Raw genomic sequence first — 27,306 nt, forward strand, 5'->3', positions numbered from 1 at the left:
TAAGTAGATTGTATGTAAATGAGAAATGAAAACTGTCTTCATTTTACATTAATGTGAAGGCGAAGGTGTGTGCACTAACTGAAGATTAGCTAATTGCAAAGAAGAAAATGTATGTTTTATGCAAACAATTACAGCCTTTAAACAGTTTTGAATTGTTTGAAACAACTTTTTTATTGTCTCATCAATGCAAGATCATCTTTGGCTAAACCTGGATCTGGTCAGTGAGTCAGTCAAAAGATCTGAATACATTTGGTGATTTCAGAAATCAAAGGTATAAGCCTTCAAAACATCCTTCCCATCCAATGACTCTGCAGAGGCCACAATACTGGAATAATCACAGGCAACATTGGTGAATCCTCTAGACAGAGAAAAAAAAGAAGAAAATACCTGTCAAAATACAGTACATGTGAACATCACTTGTCAGTACAGGTGATACCGCTGTACCTGGATCTCGTGAAGGATCCTCCAAGCAGGTGATACTGGCTCTCGAGGGTCAGCCCATGTTCTGGGTCATTTCTCCAGGTCAGTACTCTGAGAGACAGGTCTCGAGATGCGGTCACCACCCGAAAACTGTCCTGCAGGGTCAGCACAACTCATGTTTTATAAGCGAGACGATTCACAGGGAAAGTGTTGATGCGAGTGTTCAAACAGCTTACCACACAAAGAGCAGAGATTGGCTGTAAATGGTCTTGAAAACTAGCTACAAGTTCTCCTTTAAACGTGTAGACCTTCAGATGGTTCCCGTCTGCAACCAGAAGAGTGCTGTTCCCTCTCGCCTCGAGAACCACGTCTGAACGCTGGCTCAGCTCTACCCCGAAACACGCCACTTGCTGAGCTACATTGGGAAGGCATGACATTCAGTAAACATTGCATCATAACACTTTCAAATGTAATTTGTAGGTTCGTGAAGATTGTAAACAACAAATATAGCATTAAAGGGGAAATATCATGAAAATCAGACTTTTTCCGTGTTTAAGTGCTATAATCGGGTCCCCTGTGCATCTACAGTACCAACCCTGAAAACGAGAAAAGTGAAACCCAGTAACTTTGTTTTGGTGAGCCTTTCTCTGCAAACATGTAAAAAAAATAAGCCGATCTGATTTCGCTTCTGACGTAGGAAGGGGATCTTATTATAATATTACCGGCCCTTAATCTGCACATTTCCACCCACGGCACCGCCATTTGGTTTTCACAAGCGACAACAGTGTAATCAGTTCTAACGCAATGGCAAAAGTTGGAGCAAAGCATGAAACTGTTCTGTCGTTGAGCACAGAACACTATTGACCAAAACATGTCACAGCTGTCTTATAAAGACCTCAGGAACTGTGTTGTTAAGTTGGAATAGTCATGGATAAAACGCAGACAGACACGAGCAGTAGCTTAGCATTTTCTTTACTCTCTTTTCTTCACAGCTCTTACATCAGTTGAACATGTAAACACATCAGTGCCACCTAGTGGACATGATACTATAGCAATACAATAGATAGAGAGGACACAACATCTTCCCCTTTTCAGAAAGAATACAACTGTATGTATATCACAACAGAAATAAACAAAATCAAGAATAAAAGTATTTTGAAACAACAAAATAAATTCTACTTTTCGTGTTGTTGTTTTTTTCATTCAAATATTAACTCCACTATCTCAAGTTCTGCATTTCCTTACATATCTAAAACATAGTCCTTGGTCCAGACGGGTTTTTGTCTAACTCTAACAGACCTATTTAACGGACTTGTTGTTCCATGTTGTACCTCAGTAGGAGTAACACTTCCACTTGATTTCGGCATTTCAGCAAGACGTGAGGCATTCCACACCTTACCATCATCAAGCAGGTACGAATCTTCACCTTTCTTCTGTACAACAGCTTTTGGATGTGTGAACTTCTGATCACCCTTCTTTACCATCCAAGGTTTCTTAACTCGAACTAGATCACCAGGTCGGAATCTTGAGGGCTTTGCATTTCTCCTGGCATCAGTGTACCGTTTAACCTTGTCTTGTTTCACTTTTACGTGTTCTCGTATCAAGTTTCTGTCAGTTTCTTTTACTGGAAAGTCCATGATTTGTAACTTGGTTCTCATACATCGACCATGGAGTAACTCAGATGGTGTAACTCCTGTAGTAGCATGAGGAGTACTTCGGTAGTCCATCAAGAATGTTTGAGTGAACGTCTTCCAAGGTTCTCCTTGAATTGAAGCAGTTTGTAGACAGTCTTTCAGAACTCTGTTGAACCTCTGAACTTCTCCATTCGCACGGGGATAATAAACAGCAGATCTGAAATGACTTATGTTTCTCTCTCTCAGAAACTCAGAAAACTCAGCAGAGATAAACTGAGGTCCATTGTCTGAGACCAACTCCTTTGGATTTCCTTCTCTAGTAAAAACAGTAATCAAGAACTGTTTAACAGTAGATGTGTCAACCCTGGACGCAAAAGCGACTTCCGGCCATTTGCTGAAGTAGTCCACGAGCGTTATTGCGTATCTACAGTCTGATGGTGCAGTTTCGAATGGTCCGACAATGTCTATGGAGACCTTTTCCCATGCAGCAGAGGGCAATTCAACAGGGTTGTGAGGAGCATTATGTATCACCGCAGATTTGTCATTTTGTTTGCACGTCTGACAGTTACGTATCAGAACTTCCGTCTGATTGTCCATCTTTGGCCACCAGTACAGTTGCCTAAGTCTGTGCTTTGTCCGACCCATCCCTTGATGTGATTCATGTGCCAGTTCTATGAGTTTCTTCTGTAGTGACTCAGGTACCAAGAGACGGTATGTTCCTCTGACAATACATCCATCCACGTCAGCGAGCTCATGTCGGACAGGAAAGTATCCCTGTAAGTCCGGATCAACATCCTTCATGTGTTTTGGCCAACGTGTCTGTTGATATGTATGCAATTTAGCGAACACTGGGCAGTTATTGCATGCAGACTGGAAATTTTCCTTGGTGATTGCGCTGGAAGCAAAGGAAATCATAGCAACAGACTCAATAGTTTCCGCAAAGTCAGGTTCATTGTTAACAAGAGGCAATCTTGATAAGCAATCAGCAACACTGTTCAATGGACCAGGTCTGTATTCAACATTGTAGTCAAACTCCATTAAGCGTGCAGACCATCTAGCCACACGTAACCCAGCTCGACTATTTCCTTTACTCGTGAGAAGAGTAGTCAGAGCTTGATGGTCAGTGCGTAGTAAGAATTTTCTTCCCCACAGCCATGTACGCCATTTCTCTTCAGCCCAGACACAGGACAGTGCTTCCTTCTCGACGATGGAGTATTTTCGTTCAGCATCAGACAAGGAACGTGAAGCAAAAGCAATGGTTCTTTCTGTTCCTGTGTCATCCAGCTGAGTCAAGACAGCACCCACACCATAGTCTGAGGCGTCACACGAAAGGATTGTACTGTGATTGGGATTGAATAAGGAAAGAGCAGGGCTATCCACTATTGCCTGTTTGACTCTATCAAAACTTTCTTGTGCTGCAGTATTCCAGTGGAATTCACAGTCTTTACGGAGTAAGGCTCTCATTGGCTCAACCAGAGTAGCATAGGCAGGCACGAACTTACTGTACCAGGCACTAAGACCCAGAAATGACCGTAGTGTAGTTGCATCAGTAGGAGGGGGCGCATTTATTATTGCAGTAACATGAGCATCATCTGCATGCAGACCATCAGCTGAGAATCTGTATCCAAGAAAACTAAGTGTCGTCAAGTTGAACTTACACTTTTCTGTATTCAGTTTCAACCCAGCCTCACTGATCCTGTGCAGGACAGCTTTGAGATTTGCATTGTGAATGGCTTCGGATGCACCATGGACAATCACATCGTCCAAGTAACACTGTACACCATCAAGGCCTTTTAAGATCATGGTCATCATTCGTTGAAAAGCAGATGGTGCCGAACACAGTCCATACGGTACTCTACAAAACTGATATAGGCCTTCATGGGTAATGAAAGCAGTAAGTCCTCTACTCTCCTCGTGTAATTGTACTTGGTGGTATGCATTTTTGAGGTCAAGAGAAGAGAACATCACTGATCCATGCAACTCAGACAGTATGTCTTCGATCAGTGGTAGGGGGTGACTGTCTTGTTAGGTTCTCGTAAATCAACACACATACGAATTGTGTTGTTCTTTCGTTTTGTGACCACAATAGGAGAAACCCACTCAGATGAATCAATCTTCTCAATTATGCTATTCTCCTCTAGCATCTTGAGTTCGTCTGACACTGCTGCTCGCACTGATAAAGGTAGGTGATGAAGTTTTTGTTGTATAGGCTTAACTCCAGGGCGGATCTTCACTTTGTGTGTGAAATTTTTAGCGCATCCAAATCCAGTGCCAGTTGGTACGGAAACAGGACTATCAGCAGAAACAAGTGAAATGCTGGATGGTTTAAGCATTGCACAGTGAGTAGCAGGTTCAATCAAGCGTCCACCCTTAATCTCAATGTCCAGTGCTTTACATAAGTCACGTCCAATGAGAGGAGTTCCTGATTTGACAATATTAAACTCACCAGCAACAGTCTTTCCGTAATATGTCACATTCAGTCTCAGGGAACCACACACAGGTATGTTCTCCTTTGAGTAAGTCAAAAGCTGCACTTTCGGTGGTGACAGAAGAACACATGAGCTGAAGTATTCTTTGAATATGTGTTGCGGTAGAATTGATGCACCAGACCCTGTATCCACCATCATAATGGTACAAGTCTGTATTGGAGATGTGGGCGTGGCTATGGTAAAAGTACCCACTGGAGCTCCATCATCTGTATGGCAGTCATTCACACACAGTACTGTCACTTCAGGCAAGCATACTTCATTAACTGACTTTGATGCTGTCTTACACACCTTTGAGAAATGTCCGAATTTTCCACATGTTCTACATTAGTAGTCTTTAGTAGGACATGACTTATCATTTGCGAGGTGGTTAGCAGAACCACAACGGTAACACTACCTTCACACGTTTATCCTCCTTCGACTTAATCCTTGTTTTATTTTTGAGCATTCGCGTCTTTTCTTGCCTCTGAATCGCTGCTACTTGTTTTGATTCCCCGTCAGCTATGACTTTGGCGTCTGCTACTGCCGATTCAATTTGTCTTGCAATAGCTATCGTCTTTTCAAGGGTTAAATCTGGCTCTAGAAACAGTCTTTCACGAATTCGAGGCATGGACGTTTTTTCCACAATCTGATCACGGATCATTTCATGCTCAATATTTCCAAAAGCGCATGTTTTCACTAGTTCGCGCAGCGCTGCAACGTAATGATCAGTGGACTCAGCGATATCTCTCTGAAACCACATTCAGCTTAGGAGAAAAGAACTGTTTCAGTGCTTGTAATGATCCATCGTATGTATCAGCAGTAAGAGTCAATGTATTGTAGATTCGTTGCCCTTCTGTTCCTAAGCAGTGTATGAGCAGTGCTCTCTTTCTCTCGGCAGAAAACTCTTCTCCGCCGATCGCAAGCAGGTAGTTCTGAAATAACTTTTCCCACGCATCAAAGGACAGTTTCGGTTCACCTGGGCATTCCAGGAATGCTACTGGGGGTTGTAGAGAGAGCAGGGCCATCTTAACATCCTCGTCGCCACTTGTTAAGTTGGAATAGTCATGGATAAAATGCAGACAGACACGAGCAGTAGCTTAGCATTTTCTTTACTCTCTTTTCTTCACAGCTCTTACATCAGTTGAACATGTAAACACATCAGTGCCACCTAGTGGACATGATACTATAGCAATACAATAGAGCATCACAGTCCCGCCCACAGCCCGAGAGCGCTTCGGTGCCGGAAGTAAATTTCCCATTCATTTCTCCCATTGACGTTTTCGAAAATCCGTATCTAAAGAGTTTTAGAGCATGTCTGAGGATAACCAGCTACGGCTGAACTCATAGGCATACAACATATCATTTCGAGTGAAAAAACGGCGAGAAAATCCAAAAAAAGTCAAAGGTACAAGACTGTGTACATATTTTCATTTCCGAGCGAAGGAACTACTCATCCCATAAACCACCGCGCCTCACTGAAGTCGACTGAAGCCACAACCGCGAAAGAGCCTTTAGAGCGACTTTAAAATCTGACGACAGCCACGCGAACTTTTTCTTGTGCCGTTTATAGCAGTTCTTTCAGTAGTAATTGTGTAAATAGACTGGAAAGCATGGCTGGTGGTCCGCGGCTCACGGGTGCAGATCTGGCAGTCCGCGCGGCGTTCTGCTCATCAGTTTCAGCGGCCCACGGGCAGGTTGCTGACAAATGCCTCAACAATTTCCCACTTGTGATCCATGCTCATTTTATTCATGAAGTTATAGTTCATCCTTAATTTTAATAACATTTAATGTATTTTCTTAATAACAACAAGTGAAAATTAAAAAGTGAAGGTCAGCAAACCAGAAAGTGCATCATATTCAGTTTATTAACTTGCCATAAATTATTACACAAATGTTCAGTAAATGCATGAAGAGCTCTCTATGGCTCTGGGTATGCCTAAGCTAAATATTGTTTTGACAGTGGCATCATAAAATGCTTGATATGACTCATACCATATATGAAGACTCCTCGGTTCAAATGTCACATCAGTGATACAGTGCAAAAAAACGCAACAGTTTTTTTATTTTTTTTTATTTATCTTGAGTCTTCACGAACTTTCGCGGGGTTTACACGAGCTCCACCAATCAGATGCATCACTGTGGGATTGTGGGATTGTTTAGGATTGTGGGTAATGAAGTACTTCTCCAAGACATCGCGAATAAAAGGCATTTATCTCAAAACAAGGTTAGTGCCCCATGAACTTTTGGCGGTTATATGAGCATATACAATCGCTTAGTACAGCCGTAGCTGGTTTTAAGTCTACCATGTATGGTTACGTTTTTATGGCTTATACCCCAACTGTCAATGGAGAAATTGTATTGAATTTTTACTTCCGGCACCGGCTGTGGGCGGGACTGTGATGCTCTATAGATAGAGAAGACACAACATGTGTCAACTTGTGGAAAAGTTAAACATGACGGTAGTCGATGAGATGAATCAATGTAACTCCACAACAACTACATAAATGTATCCACTAACCATTCAGAAACGTCCAGGTGCGTCTAAAAGTTTAAACTCTTCCTGAGTCTCTCCGTAAGGCTGCACTCGCTACAGGTTATTTCTGAGATTTTGGATGAGTGAGATTCGCGTGTTTTGATATTGCCAGAGTATCTGAAGCTCATGTAAAGGATGCTCATGAAAATGCTTTAAAGGGACACACACAAAAACGGCGCGTTTTTGCTCACACCCAAAAAGGGGCAACTTTGACAAGCTATAATAAATGACCTGTGGGGTATTTGGACACATTCTGGGGACACCATAGATTTATATTACATCTTGTGTAAAGTGGTATAATATGTCACCTTCAATTAAACCTACGGCAAGAAAAGCAATAGATTTCTAAGGCTAACCTTGTGGTTCCTTTTTGTATTTGGACTCCTTTAAGGCCAGGTCGAAGACTGCGAGTGTTTTGTTGGTGAAGAGACCGTCAGATTGGATCACTGCGAGACGTGCCGGTTGAGACGGGAGGAAGACGGCGGCACAACAGCCAGAGACGGGCAGACTATCACACACAATGTCCTCGTCTTCAGCAGGACAACACACACTCTCACTGTAGAAAACCTGCCCAAACACACGCCACACGTCAGTCTTTCCAAACTAACTTAAACATGCATTTCAAACGGGATGTCTGTAATGCTGCAGGGATGATGTATTTTTGTAGGCCAAAACTTGGAAACGCGTTGCATTTTAGCACTTCTGGCTCCTTTGTCTCAAAGTCAATGGTTTTTTTTGGATGGGTTTTTGGTTAAAGGGGTGATGAACAGAGAAATCAAAATTTCCTTGAGCTTTTGACATATAAGAGATCATCATACTGTAATAATATCCTGTAAGTTTCAGAACTGAAAACTACCTTGTTAGTCCAATAAAAGCTTTTATAGACATCAGGCTCAGCAAACAACTCGTTTTTCAAAGTGGGGAACTATGACGTCAAAGAGGATAAAACACCGCCTCCACAAAAGAAGATCAACGCCTACTTCAACACGGCCTGTTTAGCCCCGCCCACCGATTCGCCCAAACATGCTAAATAACATAGGACGACATGATAATTGCTAAACCGGATCGAGCTACTTCCAAGCAATAAACATGCTGTTTACTAAATATTGTGCAGTGCCTGTTTGTGGAAGAAGACAGTCTGCATAAGCTTCCTTCGGATTCCAGCATGGTTAAACTTTATTAAATCAGTCAATCACAATTTCCCGACACGAATCTGCCAGCAACATGTAAGTAACCATGTGTATTCTAATGCCTGATCTGCGATCAGTGATTTCTGTGTAATTATTCAAGTTCAGATATTTCTCTTAAAATCGTTCAATACTGTTTATGCATCAGTGACTAAACGATCAACTTCACATAATTTCTCGTAGTATTATGAAAATAATCTTTTTTAAACTGTTATTAAATTATATACAGAAAGCGATCAAAGAACGATCCCTTTCCAATCGCCCAAGCTGTCAATCAAACAGCACAGCGCGAGCCGCGAAAGCTTATCTGGACACTTACCAAACTCGTGATGAAATAATGACACTTGTTACACTGCACAACAAAGCTCTTACTGTGTATTCACATCGTGTTTGCATTGTGATTTGGTGTAAGCATTTGTGAGAGTGCAAAAATTGCGTTGCAGTGATAAGATCTTTATTCACGCGATCAACAGACTGTCTGTCATCTGCTCAGTCAGTGCTCATCATGCTGCAACCTTTCATGTGGAATAGATTTAAATATAATGCTTTAAACGATACTATTCACGATTTGTTAATCTCGATAGCTGTAATAGTAAAAACGTAGTAAAAGTTTTCGAGAGAGTTCATGTAATACTAGCTATTTCATATGCAAGCATGTCAGCCAATCACAGCAGTGGGCGTTTGCACTGCAGTCTCACAGCAGACACGTCCCTTAAGGCCAATTTATACTTCTGCGTCGGGTGCGCGTAGAAGGTACGGCGTAGCATACGCATTGACGTGTACCATACGTCGTACCCTTCGCCGTACCCTGACGCGCACCTCCTCAAAAATGTAACTACGCGTCGCGGCGACGCGGACCGCAAGATCTGTGATTGGTCGGCTGGATAGCATCACGTTTCCTCCTACGCATTTCCGGAATGATCTTCTGCACTCTGCACCGCCCGCCCGCCATTTTTAAATTCCGAAGATCAGTGAAGAGCCATGGAAATAGACCAAGTGACCGAGAGATTGCTTGAAGAAGTGCGGAAATACAGCCATCTGTATGACTCCTTCAGTCGCCATTGCTCGTAGAAACCTAAACTCAAAACAGCCGCGAGGAATGTAAACACAGTGGAACTGGAACATTAAAACCCACCCGCGCCAACTAGTGTTCGGCGGTGTAACTGCAGAGCAACACAGACATTCGCAGAAGTATAAATGCTCACGACGGCGTCGCCTACGTGCGTATCCTACGACGTACACTACGGCGTACACTCGACGCAGAAGTATAAATTGGCCTTTAAAACAGAGCGTTCAAATCTGAGGCTGAAATCAGGCTTGGAAAAATGGCTTTTATTTATAAATTATGACAATTTTTTATGTAAAAATCATACTAACATTATAAGGGCACCCCAGGCAACATTATAAAATAATAAAACAATCCAGTTCATGACCCCTTTAAATGCCTGAAATAAGGTCTGTGGTGAACACAAGCTCGAGATATTTTCACATTTTATTCTGTGACATAAAATACATCAGAGTAATGGGACTACAGATGTTGTCGGGGACATTAAACATCATCAGCCGAACAGGTAAACTCATCCAATCACTAGTCGCTTTCACAACCTTCACGCTCTTGAAAACGTACTCGGTTACTAACGTAACCTCGGTTCTCTCTAGAAGAGGGAACGAGTACTTGCGTAAGATATCTTACGCTAGGGGAAAACCTCTTTTCCTCGAGATATTGAAGCCAAAAATTATCCTTAATTTTGCAATAATGTAAAACGCATTGCAGCAGAATGCAGACATGGGCGAGACAGCTCGCGCGCCCATTGGCTGCTCTGTGGCAACTGCACCAGCCTATCGATTGAGGCTCCTCATGACGTCAGAACCACCAGAACAGTACGTCATGTCCCGCCGAAATCGGGTGGGGCCAGGGCTATAAATACGGCCCAGAGAGGCTGGTTTGGTCAGTTTTTCATCGCTGAAGCGAATCAGAACATGACGCATACACGGCAAGATACGCAAGTACTCGTTCCCTCTTCTAGAGAGAACCGAGGTTACGTTAGTAACCGAGTACGTTCTCTTACGAGAGGTCTCTCGTACTTGCGTAAGATATCTTACGCTAGGGGAACACAATGTAAAACGCCGTGCGTGCTTGAGACATAACACTAAAGTCCCAAGGGCAGGTGCCCGGGGCTCATACAGTGCCTAATCACAAGGGACTCACAGAGAATCCGGGAAGAGGGGCTAGAATAGCATCATTCCTGTAATATTGAGCTCTGATAAGAGCATGTTATATCAATTGTTCCACACAGCCAGGGCGAACTCAGCCTGGACTGGTAAATATGGGGGACTTACGTACTGCCCACAGAAGTATATAGGCGATCAGTGATCGACGCTCTAGCAGTTTCAGCATCCCGAGCCGATAGCATCGGGCGGGCAATACTGAAAAATTAAACCGAGAGCAACCTAGCTTGCAAAGCGGGAACCTCGAGGTTATAAAACCTTATAAATGTAGACGGGGAGGCCCAGCCTGCCGCCATACAGATATCTTGCAAGGCAATCCCACTGGACCAAGCCCACGACGAGGCCATGCCTCTTGTGGAGTGCGCTTTGACACCTATCGGGCATTGCAGGCCCTTGGATGTGTAAGCTAGCGCTATAGCATCAACTATCCATCTGGATAGACTCTGTTTTGACGCAGCTAGTCCCTTAGAACGTCCGCTGAACAAAACAAAGAGCTGCTCCGTCTGTCTGAAAACAGATGAGCGAGACACATTAGGCTCTTAACGCCCTGACCGGGCAAAGGAAGCCTGCGTCCCCTTCCTCCTCAGATACCGGCAGGGCCGACAGGGAGATAACCTGTGCCCTAAACGGTGTGTTGAGGGATTTAGGAACATATCCGTGCTTTGGTTTGAGTATGACTCTCGAGTCATTCGGCCCAAACTCCATACACGTCGTGCTCACTGAGAGCGCTTGCAAATCCCCTATGCGCTTCACTGAAGCGAGAGCCAGAAGAAACACTGTTTTGAAAGGCAAGGGTTTCAGGTCTATTGACTGTATTGGCTCGAATGGGGCACATTTCATGGCTTCCAGAACCGTGGAAAGGTCCCAAACGGGAACTGAGGGTGGTCTGGGAGGGTTTAGCCTCTTAGCTCCTCTAAGGAAGCGAATGACCAGATCGTTCCTTCCTAATGACTGGCCAAGCGGTGGTTCAGCGAACGCTGCTATGGCCGCCACATAAACTTTGAGCGTGGATGGGGTTCTGCCCTTATCCAGAAGCTCTTGTAAAAAGGAGAGAACCTCCGGCACCCCACAGCGTGAGGGTGAAGTGCCACTCGCTGTACACCAGCTAGTGAACACAGACCATTTTGAGGAATAGAGCCGCCTCGTAGATGGAGCTCTAGCCTGCGTGATCGTGTTTAACACTCCCGCTGGGAGGTTAACGGGTACCCGTTGATGGCCCACACATGTAGGGACCAAAGCTCCGGGCGAGGATGCCAGATCGAGCCGTTCGCCTGCGAGAGGAGATCCCTCCTCACCGGTATCGGCCACGGGGCGGTACTCGTCAGCTGCATCAGGACTGGAAACCAGACTTGGTTTGTCCAAAATGGGGCGACGAGTAGCACTGGGCATCCGCTCTCCCTGATTCGCTCTAACACCTGGGGTAGGAGCGTGACAGGGGGAAACGCATAGAGCGGGCAGCGGGGCCAGACGTGAGCCAGCGCATCCCTGCTCTTGGAGAAGAATTCCTGACAATGACCGTTCTCTTGAGACGCAAATAGGTCTATTTCCGCTCTGCCAAATGTCCTCCATAGCATTTTGACTGTCTGTGGATGTAAAGATCATTCTCCTGTCGGCAGATTGTTTCTGGACAGTCTGTCTGGTCCCACATTCAGATGGCCGGGCACATGCGCTGCCCTGAGCGAGCGCAGACTGTGCTGAGCCCAGACCAGGAGGCGTTCCGTCAGCCTGTGAAGGATTCTGGATCTGATACCTCCTTGGTGATTTATATAAGCCACCACTGACATGTTGTCCGAATGGACCAAGACGTGGTGTCTTTTTATCTGGGGACAAAAGCGCCTCAGCGCGTTGTCGACTGCCATCATTTCCAGGCAGTTTATATGCAGAAGCTTTTCCCGTTCCGACCACTGGCCGAATAACGGTCTGCCCTCGAGCAGCGCTCCCCATCCCGAGGTTGAGGCGTCCGTAGACACCACCTTCACACTCGAGGAAGTCCCCAGGCTTACACCTGACCGGTACCAGTCGGTCACTGTCCAAGGTTTCAGAGCTGCGACGCATTTCTGATCGACCTTGAGGCGCGCGAGACCGGAGGTCCAAGCTCTGCGCGGCGCGCGCTTTCAACCAATACTGCAGCGGGCGCATGCGAAGCAGACCCAGCTGAAGCACTGAGGATGCTGAAGCCATGAGACCCAGCATCCTTTGAAACTTTTTGAGCGGGACTAAAGCGCCGTGGCGAAAAATCTCTGTCATGCGCTGAATACTTAGTCTGCGCTGCGGCGACAGCTGTGCTGTCATAGACAGCGAGTCCAGATCTGTGCCCAGAAAATATATTTTCTGACTGGGAGACAGTGAACTCTTTGCCCAATTGACTGTGAGACCTAAATTCTCGAGGTGATCGAGTAATATGGTCCTGTGTTCTATGAGCTCCGACTGTGATCGAGCTAGAACCAGCCAATCGTCCAAATAATTCAGCACTCGTATGCCTCGGAGCCTGAGGGGTGCGAGCGCTGCATCCATGCACATCGTGAATACGCGAGGTGCCAGGGATAGGCCAAATGGCAGGACTGTGTACTGATATGCCTGGCCCTCGAAGGCGACTCTCAAAAATCGCCTGTGACGTGATGCTATTTGTATTTGAAAATAAGCGTCTTTCAGATCTATCGACATGAACCAGTCCCCTTGGCAAATTTGCGAGAGGATTTTCTTGGTCGTGAGCATTCTGAACCGTCGTTTCAGAAGTGCTTTGTTTAGTCGTCTTAGATCTAAAATGGGTCTGAGACCTCCGTCTTTTTTGGGTACCAGAAAATATCTGCTGTACATGACCCCTTCGCTCTGAGCTTGTGATAGGGGTTCTATAGCCCCTTTGCTCAGTAACTTCGCTATTTCGGCCCGAAGTAGGTGTGCTACTTCCTTTTTTACCGTAGTATCGATTCGCGCCACTTTGTGTTGCGGGCGTCGACCGAAATGTAGCGAATAGCCTCTTTCTATAATGTCTAGCACCCACTTCGAAACCCCGGGTAGCCTTGCCCATGCGTTTGCACGAATGGCTAGGGGTTGAATGCGAAGCGCGCTCTGGTCGCTCAGCGACAGAGGGGCTTCAGTGTGCTGCAACATAAGCGTTGCGCTTATGACATTTGAGGCAGGGGGCGCGCTGATAACAGCGGGCAGATTGCCCGCGCTCGACTCCTCTGCGGTGGTCAACCGAGAGGGGGAGGGCTGGGCGAATCCCGTAAGACCTGTCATGTCTATGTGTGAATGTGGGCGTGGGATAGCGGGCACATTTACAACACTGAGAGCATTGTCTGCCTGAGCAGAGCGAATGCATGTTGGTTTCGTTTTACAGAAACCTTGAGACATGCAGAACGTAGTGTTTGTGGACACTGGGCAGTGGGCACATTTACCACATTTAATGCGCAATCGATCTGGGTCGATTTCATGTGCGCGAGCCCTGTGCGACGGGCTGTGTTTCTGTGTAGGAATGAGCACTGGGCAGTGGGCATTTTGTCTACACTCATAACACCATCGGCCGTGGCCGGAACACCAGAAAATACACTCTATGGGATTTATCTGGGTAGCCGTAAAGTGGCGTTTGTGTGCAGGCAAGCGGGCTGTGTCGCCGACTTGTTTACTGCAGAATACACTGGAACAGTCGCATTTACTGGAACTGAACGAGCGAGAAGTTGCCATAGAAACAGAGAGCGTCAACATGCTGGCGTTTGTTTGCAGGTGTGCGTGTATTACAATAGGCTCGTGCACTGCAATATTGACATTTCCAGAGAAATGTGTGAGAATGGAGGTAGTGACGCACGGAAACCATAGAAACGGTGCTTGGGTGCAGGCGAGCGGGTTGTACAACGCGCTCGTTGGCTGCAAAAATACACATCTGCAGTCGCCTTTTCAGGGAACTGACAGAGCGAGCATTGACGGCAAATTTTTTACTTTTTTTTGCCGGTAGACCTGGGATCGAACACGGGTCTATCGCGTGAAAACCTGAGAATCTGCCACTGGGCCACAGGGGAAGACACAAAGGCATTTATATAGCACGAGTATTATCAGAGAAACCTGTGTTTCTGTGTAGGAATGAGCACTGGGCAGTGGGCATTTTGTTTACACTCATAACACCATCGGCCGTGGCCGGAACACCAGAAAATACACTCTATGGGATTTATCTGGGTAGCCGTAAAGCGGCGTTTGTGTGCAGGCAAGCGGGCTGTGTCGCCGACTTGTTTACTGCAGAATACACTGGAACAGTCGCATTTACTGGAACTGAACGAGCGAGAAGTTGCCATAGAAACAGAGAGCGTCAACATGCTGGCGTTTGTTTGCAGGCGTGCGTGCATTACAACAGACTCGCTCACTGCAGTATGACATTTCCAGTCGCCTGAACTTCAGAGGGGAATGAGAAATGTGTGAGAAATAGAATTCGGCCCGGCCGCAGCGGGACATTATCACTCTTTTCTCCTTTCGCCAGTGACGCGCGGGAACCATAGAAACGGTGTTTGGGTGCAGGCGAGCGGGTTGTACAACGCGCTCGTTGGCTGCAAAATGCACATCTGCAGTCGCCTTTCAGGGAACTGACAGAGCGAAGCATTGGAGGCATAATTAATCTGCCGTTAGACCGAGATTCGAACCCCGGTCTCTCGTGTGAAAAACCAAAGATTCCGCCACTGAGCCACAGGGGGAAACACAAAGGCTTTCAGATGCACGAGCATATAAGAGCGTCAACATGTTTTCTTCGGCGTTTGCTTGCCGGCGCTGCAATATTTATATTTCCAGTCGCCTGATCAGGGAACTGAGAAATGTGTGAGAAAATTCAGGTCAGTCCAGCCTCGGCGGGACTAAAACGCTATTTTCTCCTTTCGCTGGTGATTGACGCGTGAATGGGGCGCAGAGGCAGGGTAGCTTTCTTGTACGTAAAGAAAAACTAACCCCGACCGTCCGCTTCCAGCCTCCCCTGTGAACGGCGCATTTTGCGCGGCTCGAACAGAGGGAGAGAGAAAGCTAGCCCCGTGACCGTCCGCTCCTGACATCCCCTGTGAACGGCGCGGTTTGCGCGGCTCGAACAGAGGGAGAGCAGGTATCATCCTCCAAGCAGGCAAGGCAAGCGGGCGCACCGGCGAGGAATAGTCCTCAATAGTCGCACCACACTGCAGAGTATTTCAGAGGAACACAGAGCTAAAGACCTGACTGAACTGAATCTGGATAGAGACAAACTTCCTCTTGAGAGAGCTCTTGGCTTGCAATGGTGTGTTGAGAGTGATTCATTCAAGTTCAAGATGGAGATCCAACAAAAGCCAGTCACCAGGCGTGGAATGTTATCAGTGGCTAGTTCTGTGTACGATCCCCTAGGATTTGTTGCGCCTGTGGTATTGCCTGCCAAAATCCTGCTGCAGGAACTTTGCAGAAGAAATTTTGGATGGGATGAGACTGTGCCACAAGACATTGCGCAACAGTGGCTCAGGTGGTTGGAGGACTTGGATATGCTGTCTGAATTTAAGGTTGATCGTTGCGTTAAGCCCAAGGGCTTTGGACAACCAAGACATGCTCAACTTCATCACTTTGCAGACGCTAGTGAAACAGGATATGGATCAGTCACATATCTCCGGATGCTGAATGATGGAAATGATATTCATGTTGCATTCCTGATGGGCAGAGCCAGAGTTACACCTTTAAAGACCGTTACTATTCCTCGCCTGGAGCTGACTGCTGCTGTGCTTGCAGTTCGTGTTGATCTGATGCTGAAGGCTGAGTTGAGATTCCAGTTGCAGCAGTCCATCTTTTGGACTGACAGCACTTCTGTGTTGAAGTATATAAAAAACGAGGATAAACGTTTCCATACATTTGTGGCGAACAGGGTTTCGACTATAAGAGGGGCCACTGAAACTTCACAATGGCGATATATCAGCTCCAAGGAGAATCCAGCTGATGAGGCATCCAGAGGAGTGAGGGTTGGAGACTTCATTCATGGCAGGAGGTGGATAGAGGGTCCAGGTTTTTTGTGTAAACCAGAATCTAACTGGACAACAAACATGGTAGAAACTATCATAGAACCAGATGATCAGGAGGTCAAGAGGGAAGTCACAGTGAATGTTGTGTCTGTGGAGGGCTCACATGTTGCCACAAGCCGGTTACTGACCTATTTCTCAAGTTGGAGTAAGCTTAAGGTGGCAGTAGCCTGGTTTCTTAAATGGAAAAGCATTCTGTTAGAAAGGAGTTGCAGGAGGAGGGAGGAGGAGACAGCTGCTGTCACTGGTAAGCAGAGCACAGATAATGTGCCACCGAGGAGACGAGGGTTTAAGGACAAGCCGGGACGGCAAATTTTGTCCATTGATGACCTTTTGGGAGCAGAGCTGGCAATCATTAGATATTGTCAGCAACAGAGATTTGGAGAGGAAATTGCCATGTTGTCAGCTGGGAACTCTACAGTGAGCAGGCTTAGTACAATCTACAGGTTGGATCCACGCTTGGATGATGGGTTTCTCAGAGTTGGAGGGCGGCTGACCAGAAGTTCATTGCCAGAGTCGATTAAACATCCGCTGATCCTCTCCAAGGACCAAAATGTGGCCACTCTTATCCTCAGGCACATCCATCAGCAGCAGGGCCATAGTGGTCGGAATCACACGCTATCAACACTGCGGAAGAAGTATTGGGTCACTAGTGCCAACTCCGCTGTAAGAAAAGTCATTACAGAATGTGTCTGTTGCAAGAAGTATAATGGAAAAATGCAGGAGCAAAAGATGGCAGATTTGCCAGAGGAAAGGATTCTTCCTGACAAGCCCCCATTTACCAACGTTGGCGTTGATTATTTTGGCCCAATTACAGTGAGGAAAGGACGTGGTACAGCCAAACGCTATGGCGTGATACTAACTTGCCTGGCAAGCAGAGCAGTCCACCTCGAAGTGGCTGACTCTTTGGACACTGATGCATGTATCAATGCTCTGCGGCGTTTCATCTGTAGAAGAGGTCAAGTTGTTCGTATTTTATCTGACAATGGAACCAACTTTATAGGAGCAGAGAGGGAACTAAGAGAGGCTCTCGCAGCTTTGGATCATGGAAGAATTCAGGGAGCTCTCCGGCAAAGGGGAGTTAAGTGGAGTTTTAATCCTCCAGCAGGTTCACATCATGGTGGGGTTTGGGAGCGGGTTATCCGCATGGTGAGAAGGATTCTAAGTTCAGTTCTTCAACAGCAGGCCCTGAACGATGATGGGCTTCATACAGTTATGTGTGAAGCTGAAGCCATCCTAAATGATCGGCCTATCACCAAACTCTCTGACGATCCAAATGATTTGGAGCCACTTACTCCCAACCACATTCTTCTAATGAAAGGAAATCCATCATTGCCGCCAGGATTGTTTGAGCCACATGACTTGTATTTAAAACGCAGATGGAAGCAAGTTCAGTATATTGCTGAACTTTTTTGGAAACGTTGGGTACGGGAATATCTACCTTTGCTGCAAGAGAGGCAAAAATGGAATGAAATCAGGAGAAATCTAAAGCCTGGAGATATTGTCGTCATTATGGATCCTACTGCCCCACGAGGCTCTTGGCCACTGGGAAGAGTGTTGGAAGCTTTCCGGGATAAAAAGGGATTTGTGCGTTCAGTGCGTCTGCAAACAAAGTCAAGTGTCATTCAACGTCCTGTAACAAAGCTCTGCCTGTTGCTTGAGGCTGCTGGTTAAATGGGCAATTTTAGTGTTAATGTGTGTGAACTCACTGTGACTAAAATGTTTGGATAAAATGTTATGTCAGGTTGGTAATGGCTCCTTAATTTGTTTTGTTTTGAATTGTAATGTTTGTTAAACATTTCAATTAGAGGCCGGTTGTGTAAGAGCCATTTCAGTGTTTATGTCCAGGTTTGGCCAGTAGGTGGTACTACGGTCATGGCATAGCTAAATAGGGCTCATCTACTTGGGAGGGTAGGTGTAATCAGACGCAGGTGTTGCCAGAGGGGAAATGGCCAACTAGTTTTTGACCGCTACGGATGTGGTGAATACATGTTAGATAATGTGACAGTGTCGATGAAGATGGAATATTGTTCTGTTATGGATAATGAAGACTTTGTGTGACAATAAATCATATCTCTCACGACAGAGTTGAAATCAGAACTTGAACTCTTGTCACGTTATTTCTCAAACAAACAATCAAGCCACGGGAAGCGCGTCAACTAGCCCACTTCAAACCCTCTGTGTAATTTTGGCGGTTATAGGGGGAAAGGGGCGTCTTGAAAAAGACGCCCGGCTCTTTTAGTGCAATGAGAGTGTGTGTCGCGGCGGCGAACACACACACATACACAAAACACAGTAACAGAGAAAAGGATATGTACGCCGGAAAGCGTCAGCAGGAACGGCGACTGAAGGCGGCGAGTTGTCGACCGGCAGCTTCAGATGCAGACTAATCCCGCTGGGTGCTTGCAATCAGACGGCGCGGCTTCCTCTCAGGATCCAGCGATGCGTGAGCCCGCTGAAGAGATGAAAAACTGACCAAACCAGCCTCTCTGGGCCGTATTTATAGCCCTGGCCCCACCCGATTTCGGCGGGACATGACGTAATGGGCGCGAAGCGCCCTCATTGGTTCTGACGTCATGAGGAGCCTCTATCGATAGGCTGGTGCAGTTGCCGCAGAGCAGCCAATGGGCGCGCGAGCTGTCTCGCCCATGTCTGCATGCTGCTGCAATGCGTTTTACATTATTGCAAAATTAAGGATAATTTTTGGCTTCAATATCTCGAGGAAAAGAGGTTTTCCCCTAGCGTAAGATATCTTACGCAAGTACGAGAGACCTCTCGTAAGAGAACTATAACTCAAACTTTAAGGGAAAATGTTTTTTACATGCGGACTGAAAGCAATAAAAATGACGACTGAAAGAGTTGTCGGAAGCTTATTGATGATGACCGTAGTGCAGTTTGTTTATAGCCTACTTTTGTACTTCTGGCTTCAAAATTCATGTTCCTTGGTGAAGATTATCATGATGAACAAAACGTATAAGAATCATGAACTTTTGTTTTTCACAGAGATAATTTTATGCAGTAATCCAAAATCGAATGGAAAAATCCTGTTTGTTTTTTTTGCCGAGGGAACCGGTGTGATGCAGAGTTCGGCTACAAGAATACGTCATGGCTCATTGTGTAAACCAACAGTGACAACTGTCAGTTCTTTCACAACAGGCATAAGAGTTTAAACCCTTGAAAACTGGTGAGCTCCAACATGAAACATTTGATTTGAAGAAATTATTTTTGAAAAAAGACCAAAATTGCATACTTAGAACTAATCAAATAAAAATTTACAAACTTCTGACTTTAAGTAATATACACATTAAATACCAGAAGATTATCACAAAGCATTCCATACACATATTCAACTATGTAATTATCTCAGTTACAGTGCTTTATGGGACTGTGTGATTGCTATTGCTATTGGTTTTCCACTGAGAATTTGACAATTTAACTTGTTTTTTAACAAAAAAAGCTGAAATTACACTTGCGGTTCCTGCATACGTAAATGAAGGTTTATATGTTATATAAAAAAAAAAATATATATATATATACAGTATATATACACAATATCTCTATGGAGATTTGGGGTTTTTCTATCTGGAACCCTAATGCTGTGCTCGCTTTCTGATCTATTCCAACGATGAAATGGACTGAAGCTAATTTTGAGTGCTTGGCTTACCTTTGGGCTCGAGTTAAAGTTTTCTTTGGAGGCCTCTTTGGAGGCCGTGAATATCCATTTTTTATCTGGCGACGAGAGGAGGAGGTTTAGCCTGAAGGAGTCGCACACCACGTGTCTCGAGACTTCACACAGCGCAGGGCAAGTCAGGGCGAGCAGAGACCCTACAACTGTTCCCACCTAATAAATGAAGAGGACATATTGTTACGTAATAGTAAATCGCACGACAAGGAAGAATACTAGGAGATGGGCTTTAATAGCAAATACTTGGGAAACAGGATAAACTCAGGAGAAATACACACAAACATTAACGCTGTCATTAACGAGAACGGACTAAGACTGAGGGGCTGTTTACACGACACCGTTTTCAACAAAAAAACGTAAAACTTTTTATGCGTTTTGGCCGTTCATTTACACGACAATGGGTGCATGTAAATGCAAACTTGAAAACGGGTTTCAAAGTGCATGTGTCTGAAAACAGTCAGTGTAAACAGCAAAAACCTGAATCTCTGAAGACGATGACGTCACACACATGCGCATTACATGTTCAGTCTATAGTGTTTCATCGCCATCTAATGGCCTGACAGCAGAATACAGCGTTTTTAGTCGTTTTCGCGGATCCATGTGATGTTGTCTGTACACAGAAACACTTCTCCATTTTAAGCACATCGTTGTCATGTACACGTACCCTGAGGGAGAACACAGGGACTAAATATATGGAGCTACAGTAACAAAGGAGCTTGATTAGTAAATGAACAAGGTAAATGACGTCACTAATTAAACAGACTGGGGGAAACTAGGTCACAGGGACTGAACCAAGAACACAATGAAACACAGCAGACAGACTAAACATGTAACATATATGTCAGAAAAGCTTTTTTAGCCAATATTTAGTCTCATTCACCGAACAGTTCCTAAGACGGAAGATGGAAAGAGAGGTTTGTGAGGTGTAATCCGAAAGTAAACGTACACATCACGGCATTGTGCATGTGCGCAAGGTATTTTGAATCCAATTGGATTCAAGCAATTACAGTTATTATTTCAGGTTTACACCACCCCTTCCAATCTGATTCACTTTACTAACAGATTATTATGCATGTGCACAAGATGTGATTTTTACATCCAATTGAGAAAACAATTTTCACTTAGGTCTACAGTACATACTACATATTGACTGTGCAGCTTCACATTTGTAAACGATAGCCTACCATGAGAAAAGAGCTGTCTTTGTAGCTGAATGCCAGTAGTGTGGTCTCAGAGAATCCAGACATAAAGCAGGCCAGCTCCTCTCCGCTGGAGCCCTTCCAGGTTTTGATAGTCCCCGCGCTGTCGGACGTGACGACCACAGACTGCCCCGGATCCACGGTGATGTCCTGCATGGGGCTCTGGGCAGGACTCGACCACACACTAACACCCTGCAGCAAACCACAGTTACTGTGGAGCTGGATCAAAAACTGACAAACTTCAATTTGGTTGCGCTTAATTGTCATAAAAAATAATGTCATATCACAAAATAGTTCTTACAATAGGCTTCAGTTTCTTTATTCATAATAAATATGTGATAATGTTCAGTCACCCTGCTGTATTCTAGGTAGGGTTTAGAATATCAAAATCGACTGCTGGCGGTAGATCCTTTTCCTATTTAGCCTAACATTGTCCGGGAAGCAGACACACTCTGTCAGTTCAAATCTAGACTAAAAACACATCTCTTTGACCTAGCATACACATAACACATTATAGACTTCCATAATTCAATATTAGGCTGCATAGATTAGGCCAGCCGGAACCGGGAACACTTCCCATAAATCCTGATGTACTCGTTACATCATAAGAAGAATGGCGTCTACGCTAATATAGTCTCTCTGTTTATCCCAAGGTTTACCGCAGTCCGCCGGATTCAGGCCGTATCCAAATCAGATGAAGGACCTATGCCTGGACACGACGACAGCGCAGTTCTGAAGTGTCCACTAGGCTCTCCCCTGTGAAGGCCTCCATCCCCTCCCTTTACCTCTCTACAGATAAAGTGATGTCGGGATAATTCCAGTTCACATGGATACGCGGAAGCGATAAAAAATTCTGTATTATAAATGTTTAAGGCCAGACAAGTTAGGGTTGGTTTGTGAAGGACTACACGCCTGCGCACATATATATTCAAACTCTCATACCTATAGACTGCGGAGTTATATAAAAAAAAAAATCCTGGCTCTTCCAAGCTTTATAATGGCAGTGAAGTCCATAAAAGTGCATTCATCCATCATAAAAGTGTATCCATACGACTCCTGTGGGTTAATAAAGGCCTTCTGAAGTGAAGCGATGCGTTGGTGAAAGAAAAAAATATCCAAATTTAAAACTTTATCGACTATAATCACCAGCTTCCAGTAACGGCCGTATACAGCGGTTTACGTCGATAGAGTAACACTTGACCCGACACATTGTCGAACGCGGAAGCACAGAGGATAGAATGAAACAAAACACCAGTCACGAATTAGAAGTTTAAAACAAGAAATTTTAAAGAGAAAGGAGCTTGAGTTTGATGCCCAGATGTATTTGTTTGACTCACCTACTGTAAGCTTACGCTACTCCTACACCGCGTCAGGGGTTACTCTTGGGGTGTGAGTCGACATTCGTAGGCCGTCTGCCGGAAGTTTTAAATATGGATATGTTTCTAACACAAACACATGGTTTCACTTCAGAAGGACTTTATTAACCCCTGCAGAGCTTCAAAATCTCATCCTCCATTCACTGCCATTATAAAGCTTGGAAGAGCCAGGATATTTTTTAATAAAACTCCAATTATATTCGTCTGAAAGAAGAAAGTCATATACACCTAGGATTGTCTTGAGGGTGAGTAAATCATGGGCTAATTTTCATTTTTGTGTGAACTATCCCTTTAATATTCAGCAATATTATTGACTTGACTACTCTGTCATTATTATGAGAACTGAACTGAGCTGCTTTATAGCTGAATTGAACTCATTCCATAATTGATTAATTTTACACAGTTATTGAAAGGAACTGAATCAACACTGAACTGATTTCAACTGAACAATGACACTATTGTCTTTTTAGAGCTGCTTTCCAGCAGAACTAAACTTTCTGCTTTCTCTCTTTTGATTTGGGGGTGAAAAATGTCGAAGGTGTTTCTTGAGATCCAGCTTCATGCCTACACACTTTAATTAGGTCTCTGCCACATGAACGAGAAAGCCTGTTAATACCTTGTGAATGTCCCACGCTTTGACTGTCCCATCTGTCGATGCACTGCACACAACAGGAGAGCTTTTCCACACATCTGAGCGGCCGTCGTTTCCAGACAGGTATTCAAAACCAACAACCCTGCCTATGGATGAACAGAATGACTCAAAAACTCAGATTTTCATCAATCCTGAGTTTCATCTGATTTCAGATTCATTTACATATTCATTTACATGTGCAGTACCTGTTTTCTAGAAAAAGAAAAATTTCTTTTCATGAAAAGCATGAATGTCAGTGTAATTGCTGTTAGCAAATATTTAGCCTCCACCACTGAACAGTTCATAAGATGGCGGAAGACGAAAAGAAAAGTTTGTGAGATGTAAACGTTCACGGCACTGTCATTGAGAAATCAATTGGATTCAAGCAATTACAGTTTTTATTTCAGGTCTACACCACCCCTTCCAATCTGATTCACTTCACTAACAGATTATTTGGTTGCATGTAAATGTGGCCAATGTGTCATTAAATCATTTGAAGAGAATTTATGTCACTGTCACCCTTGATTTGCATTGGCATTATAGCATATGTTTGTATGAGATAACTTGCCAGTATGTCCTCGTAGGGTTTTGCACGTGTAGTCTGCACACGACCTGCCCGTCTTCATTTTCATCTCCAGGTGAGAACGACGCAGGTAATAAGCTTTCCATGAGTGTGTCCCGGTGTCTGAGAGATGCTGGGAAACATTGCAGAAACTCCATCTCTGCAGACACATTCTCCTACACAAGGATTCGATCTTAAGCGTCTCAACAGAAGAATGTGGTGTAAAACACAAGACATCAGCATCCTAAGATGAATGCTATTCATGGGTCATCCCTGGTATTCAGTGCCATTTGGACATCATCAAATTTAGAAAATCAAACTCAGTTTTTAAAAGAAAAATCATTAATCATGATACGGTGATGTAAAACATTTGAAAAAAGATTTTGGTCAATCTCAGGTAAATAAATTTAACCATTTATTAAACAAAATCAATAAAATGGAAGATAAAAAATGTCCACGGGGACAAAAAAAACAACAGTTTAAAATACTTCTAATTTAGATTCTAATTTATATTTATATATATTTTTCAGATAAAAATGCCTAAAAGGCGTTTTTCTTTATGTTTTTTAAGTATGGATACTCCAATAAATTTTCAATGTCACTGAATTATTAGGCGGGTTTTTTGTGCTATTTTTATGAAATTGTTGTAAACAAAAACTGCTTAATAGGGTGGACTAGGTAATGACAGGGTGGACAAAATAATAACAGGGTGGACAAGTGGTATAAAAAATGGACGGATGGATCTCTCACCTAAAACCAGTTACAATATTAATTTAGTTTGAACATAATTTTGATAAGAAACAGTAAACTATTACTAAAGAACTTTAAATACACTACTTCTTCAACTTTAAACATAACTTACTTTCACAATCAGTATGTTTACTCACAGTGTCCACTGATTTAACAGGGTGCACCACGTCTGAGCAACAAGAAGCTAACTTAGACGCTTTATCAAATTAAGAACGGCATGGTTTTCAAACTGTAATTTTAAAAATATGGGTTTTCAAACAGAAAATAATAGTTCTCACAAACTTGCCCAAGTTGTTGTCCCTCCAAAGAAGTGATGACTGCTTTATGATATGTCATTTAACTTTTTCAACTTTCATTAGAAGGGAAAGTAGTCAAAAAAACAGAGTGTATCCATCAGCTTTAAAATGGATACTGATCAACATTTTAAGGCAGTAAGGTCGTGATCTTTACACACAAAAGGCACTGAATCCCAGGAATGACCCTTATATAGCAAACAGTACAGATAATTATTGTAATTTTACAGTTTAAGCGATGTTTAACGACATATAACCTTTATTTACTTACCTCCACAACCACGGTGTGTCCGCAGCATAGCACCAATCCTACACAAACATTTTAAATGTGTATGAAAATAACATAGGCTACAGTACAGTGAGATCCACAAGTCTAGTGAAAATGCTTCCATTTAGCTCTCTTTTCTGTTTTATAATTTATATCAGCATCACAATTACAGTGCAAAGTTGAAAATTGTACATGAATTCGAAAATAGCAGTATTTGGTACGTGTCCCTCTTACTTTATGATAACAGCGAGCTGGCATTGAAAAAGAGTGGGGGTTCAATCTTCAGCTGGCTGGCAGGAGCCGCCACTGGCATGTCACGTGACCTGTCAGTGGCTGGCTGGCAGCTGCCAGTCGTTATCACGGCCATTTGACTGCTTTAATTGGGATAACCGTCCCCAAACATCAATCATACTAAAGAATAGATGCATGAGATTATATTCGTAATAAGAAAACTAGCGTCCAGCAAAGCGTCAGTAAGCTGCCACTGTGCCAGTCTGATCACGGCCATATGACTGCTTGAATTGGGATAAAATTCTCTAAAACGCCAATCATGCAAAAGAACATAATCATATCAACAGATGCATAATAAATGAGCTTGAGAGGGAGGAACACAAAAACTGCAAAAAATCAATGGTTTCTGAAACTTGCCAAAGGCAGACTGCCAGACAACTAGCCAGCCACTGACAGGTCACGTGACATGCCAGAAAAAAACAGATTATCCATGTTAGGAATTGAGAATTCTTCAAATAGCATCTTTTGTGTTTCAATGAGATCACATGCTCATTGTCACACATTTGATTATATGATTAGTTACCTAAAAAATTGTAGGCCTATATTTCTATTTTAAATTATTTAACGTCCTTAAAATCTTCTATTTTTCCATGTTTAAATTGGATTTTGAATTTTGGATTTTGGATTTTGAACTACGTAAAACTGTAGTGGCTGTACAGTAAATGTAAAGAGTGCAAGATTTCTGATTTATGTTCTCTACTTAGGAGACATTGAAGCAATATGAACATTTATGTCCTGGCTTTCTTTTTTACTTCTAAATAAAGATCATATTGTAATATTTCATTGCGTTCTTTCAATTCAATGTCCACTAAAGTTTGTCAGTGTCAATATTCAAGCAAAAGTTAATGTATTTATTTTTTGTAAAGTAGGTTATAGGGATAATAACATCTCTTTCTAATGGAAACAAAAGGAGTCAGTGTCCAGAATAATAGATGTCCTGTCATCAGTCTGACTCTCGGTCTTTCTGGACTCTACGCGACTGGCGTGTCATCATTATCTCTGTCGCATACCTTACACACTGTGGATGCTCGGATTAAATCTTCTTCTTGAAGAAGAGAGAAGATACTGATCAGACAGTCCAGAGGTAAACTTTGCCAGATCTCCATTTCTCACAGCAGAACTACAGCTGACTGTTCCTTTCAGTTTCGGGATGGTGACGTAATGATGATGTTTTCTACGGAATAACCTCAGGGACATTACGTTACCTGTAAACATGCACTTGCAATCAAAATTATTCAACCCCACAGAGACTGGAATAATTTACAAATGTAAGCACTTAGTGGCATATTAAAAGTGATAATGTCAATATGTAAAGAATTGTTTATAGGTCTAATACAGCAATTTATAATTTTATAATCAATCCCTATTCAACATTGCTGTTTTCAAATCACTTATGGTATAGGGTACAAAACTGTGGTAAAAAAAAAAAAAAAACATTAGGGAACTCTATATCGACACTTAAATTAATTATCTGTAGTTGTGACACATGCATACGTTTAAACCCATGCATGTGCTGAAGTTCAATAGCAAATATAGCCAAGACAAGAGAGCTCTCACAAACATTTTTACATCAAAAAGGTCATGGCTACAAGAATTACAGTTTTTCTCAGTCGCTTTGGTGCATTTCTCACATCACTATTTACATTTGCACAACAGTTAGTTCAACCTCCACAACATTTAGTCATTTGTGCACATCATAGTAGCAGTTTCTCATTCCTTCCAACAAATTGCAAATGCTTTTGGACATGCATCAATTGCTTTCATACAACTCTCTGCTG

General features: G+C 43.6%; 1 protein-coding gene across 1 annotated transcript; it reads right to left on the reverse strand.

Moving 5' to 3' along the window:
* Nucleotides 1-142: 142 nt before the first annotated feature.
* Nucleotides 143-26,678, reverse strand: fbxw12 (F-box and WD repeat domain containing 12). The gene is made up of 10 exons (XM_082146026.1): nucleotides 26,539-26,678; nucleotides 25,241-25,278; nucleotides 23,929-24,102; nucleotides 23,350-23,467; nucleotides 21,343-21,549; nucleotides 20,138-20,314; nucleotides 7,412-7,622; nucleotides 657-835; nucleotides 445-575; nucleotides 143-358 (listed from the first exon to the last, which is right to left on the reverse strand). The coding sequence occupies exons 1-10, from the start codon at nucleotides 26,632-26,634 to the stop codon at nucleotides 259-261; spliced, it is 1,431 nt and encodes a 476-aa protein (XP_082002152.1). The 5' UTR covers nucleotides 26,635-26,678; the 3' UTR covers nucleotides 143-258.
* Nucleotides 26,679-27,306: the final 628 nt, after the last annotated feature.

Source organism: Leuciscus leuciscus, assembly GCF_965113295.1.
Source record: "Leuciscus leuciscus genome assembly, chromosome: 18".
NCBI classification, from domain to species: Eukaryota; Metazoa; Chordata; class Actinopteri; order Cypriniformes; family Leuciscidae; genus Leuciscus; species Leuciscus leuciscus.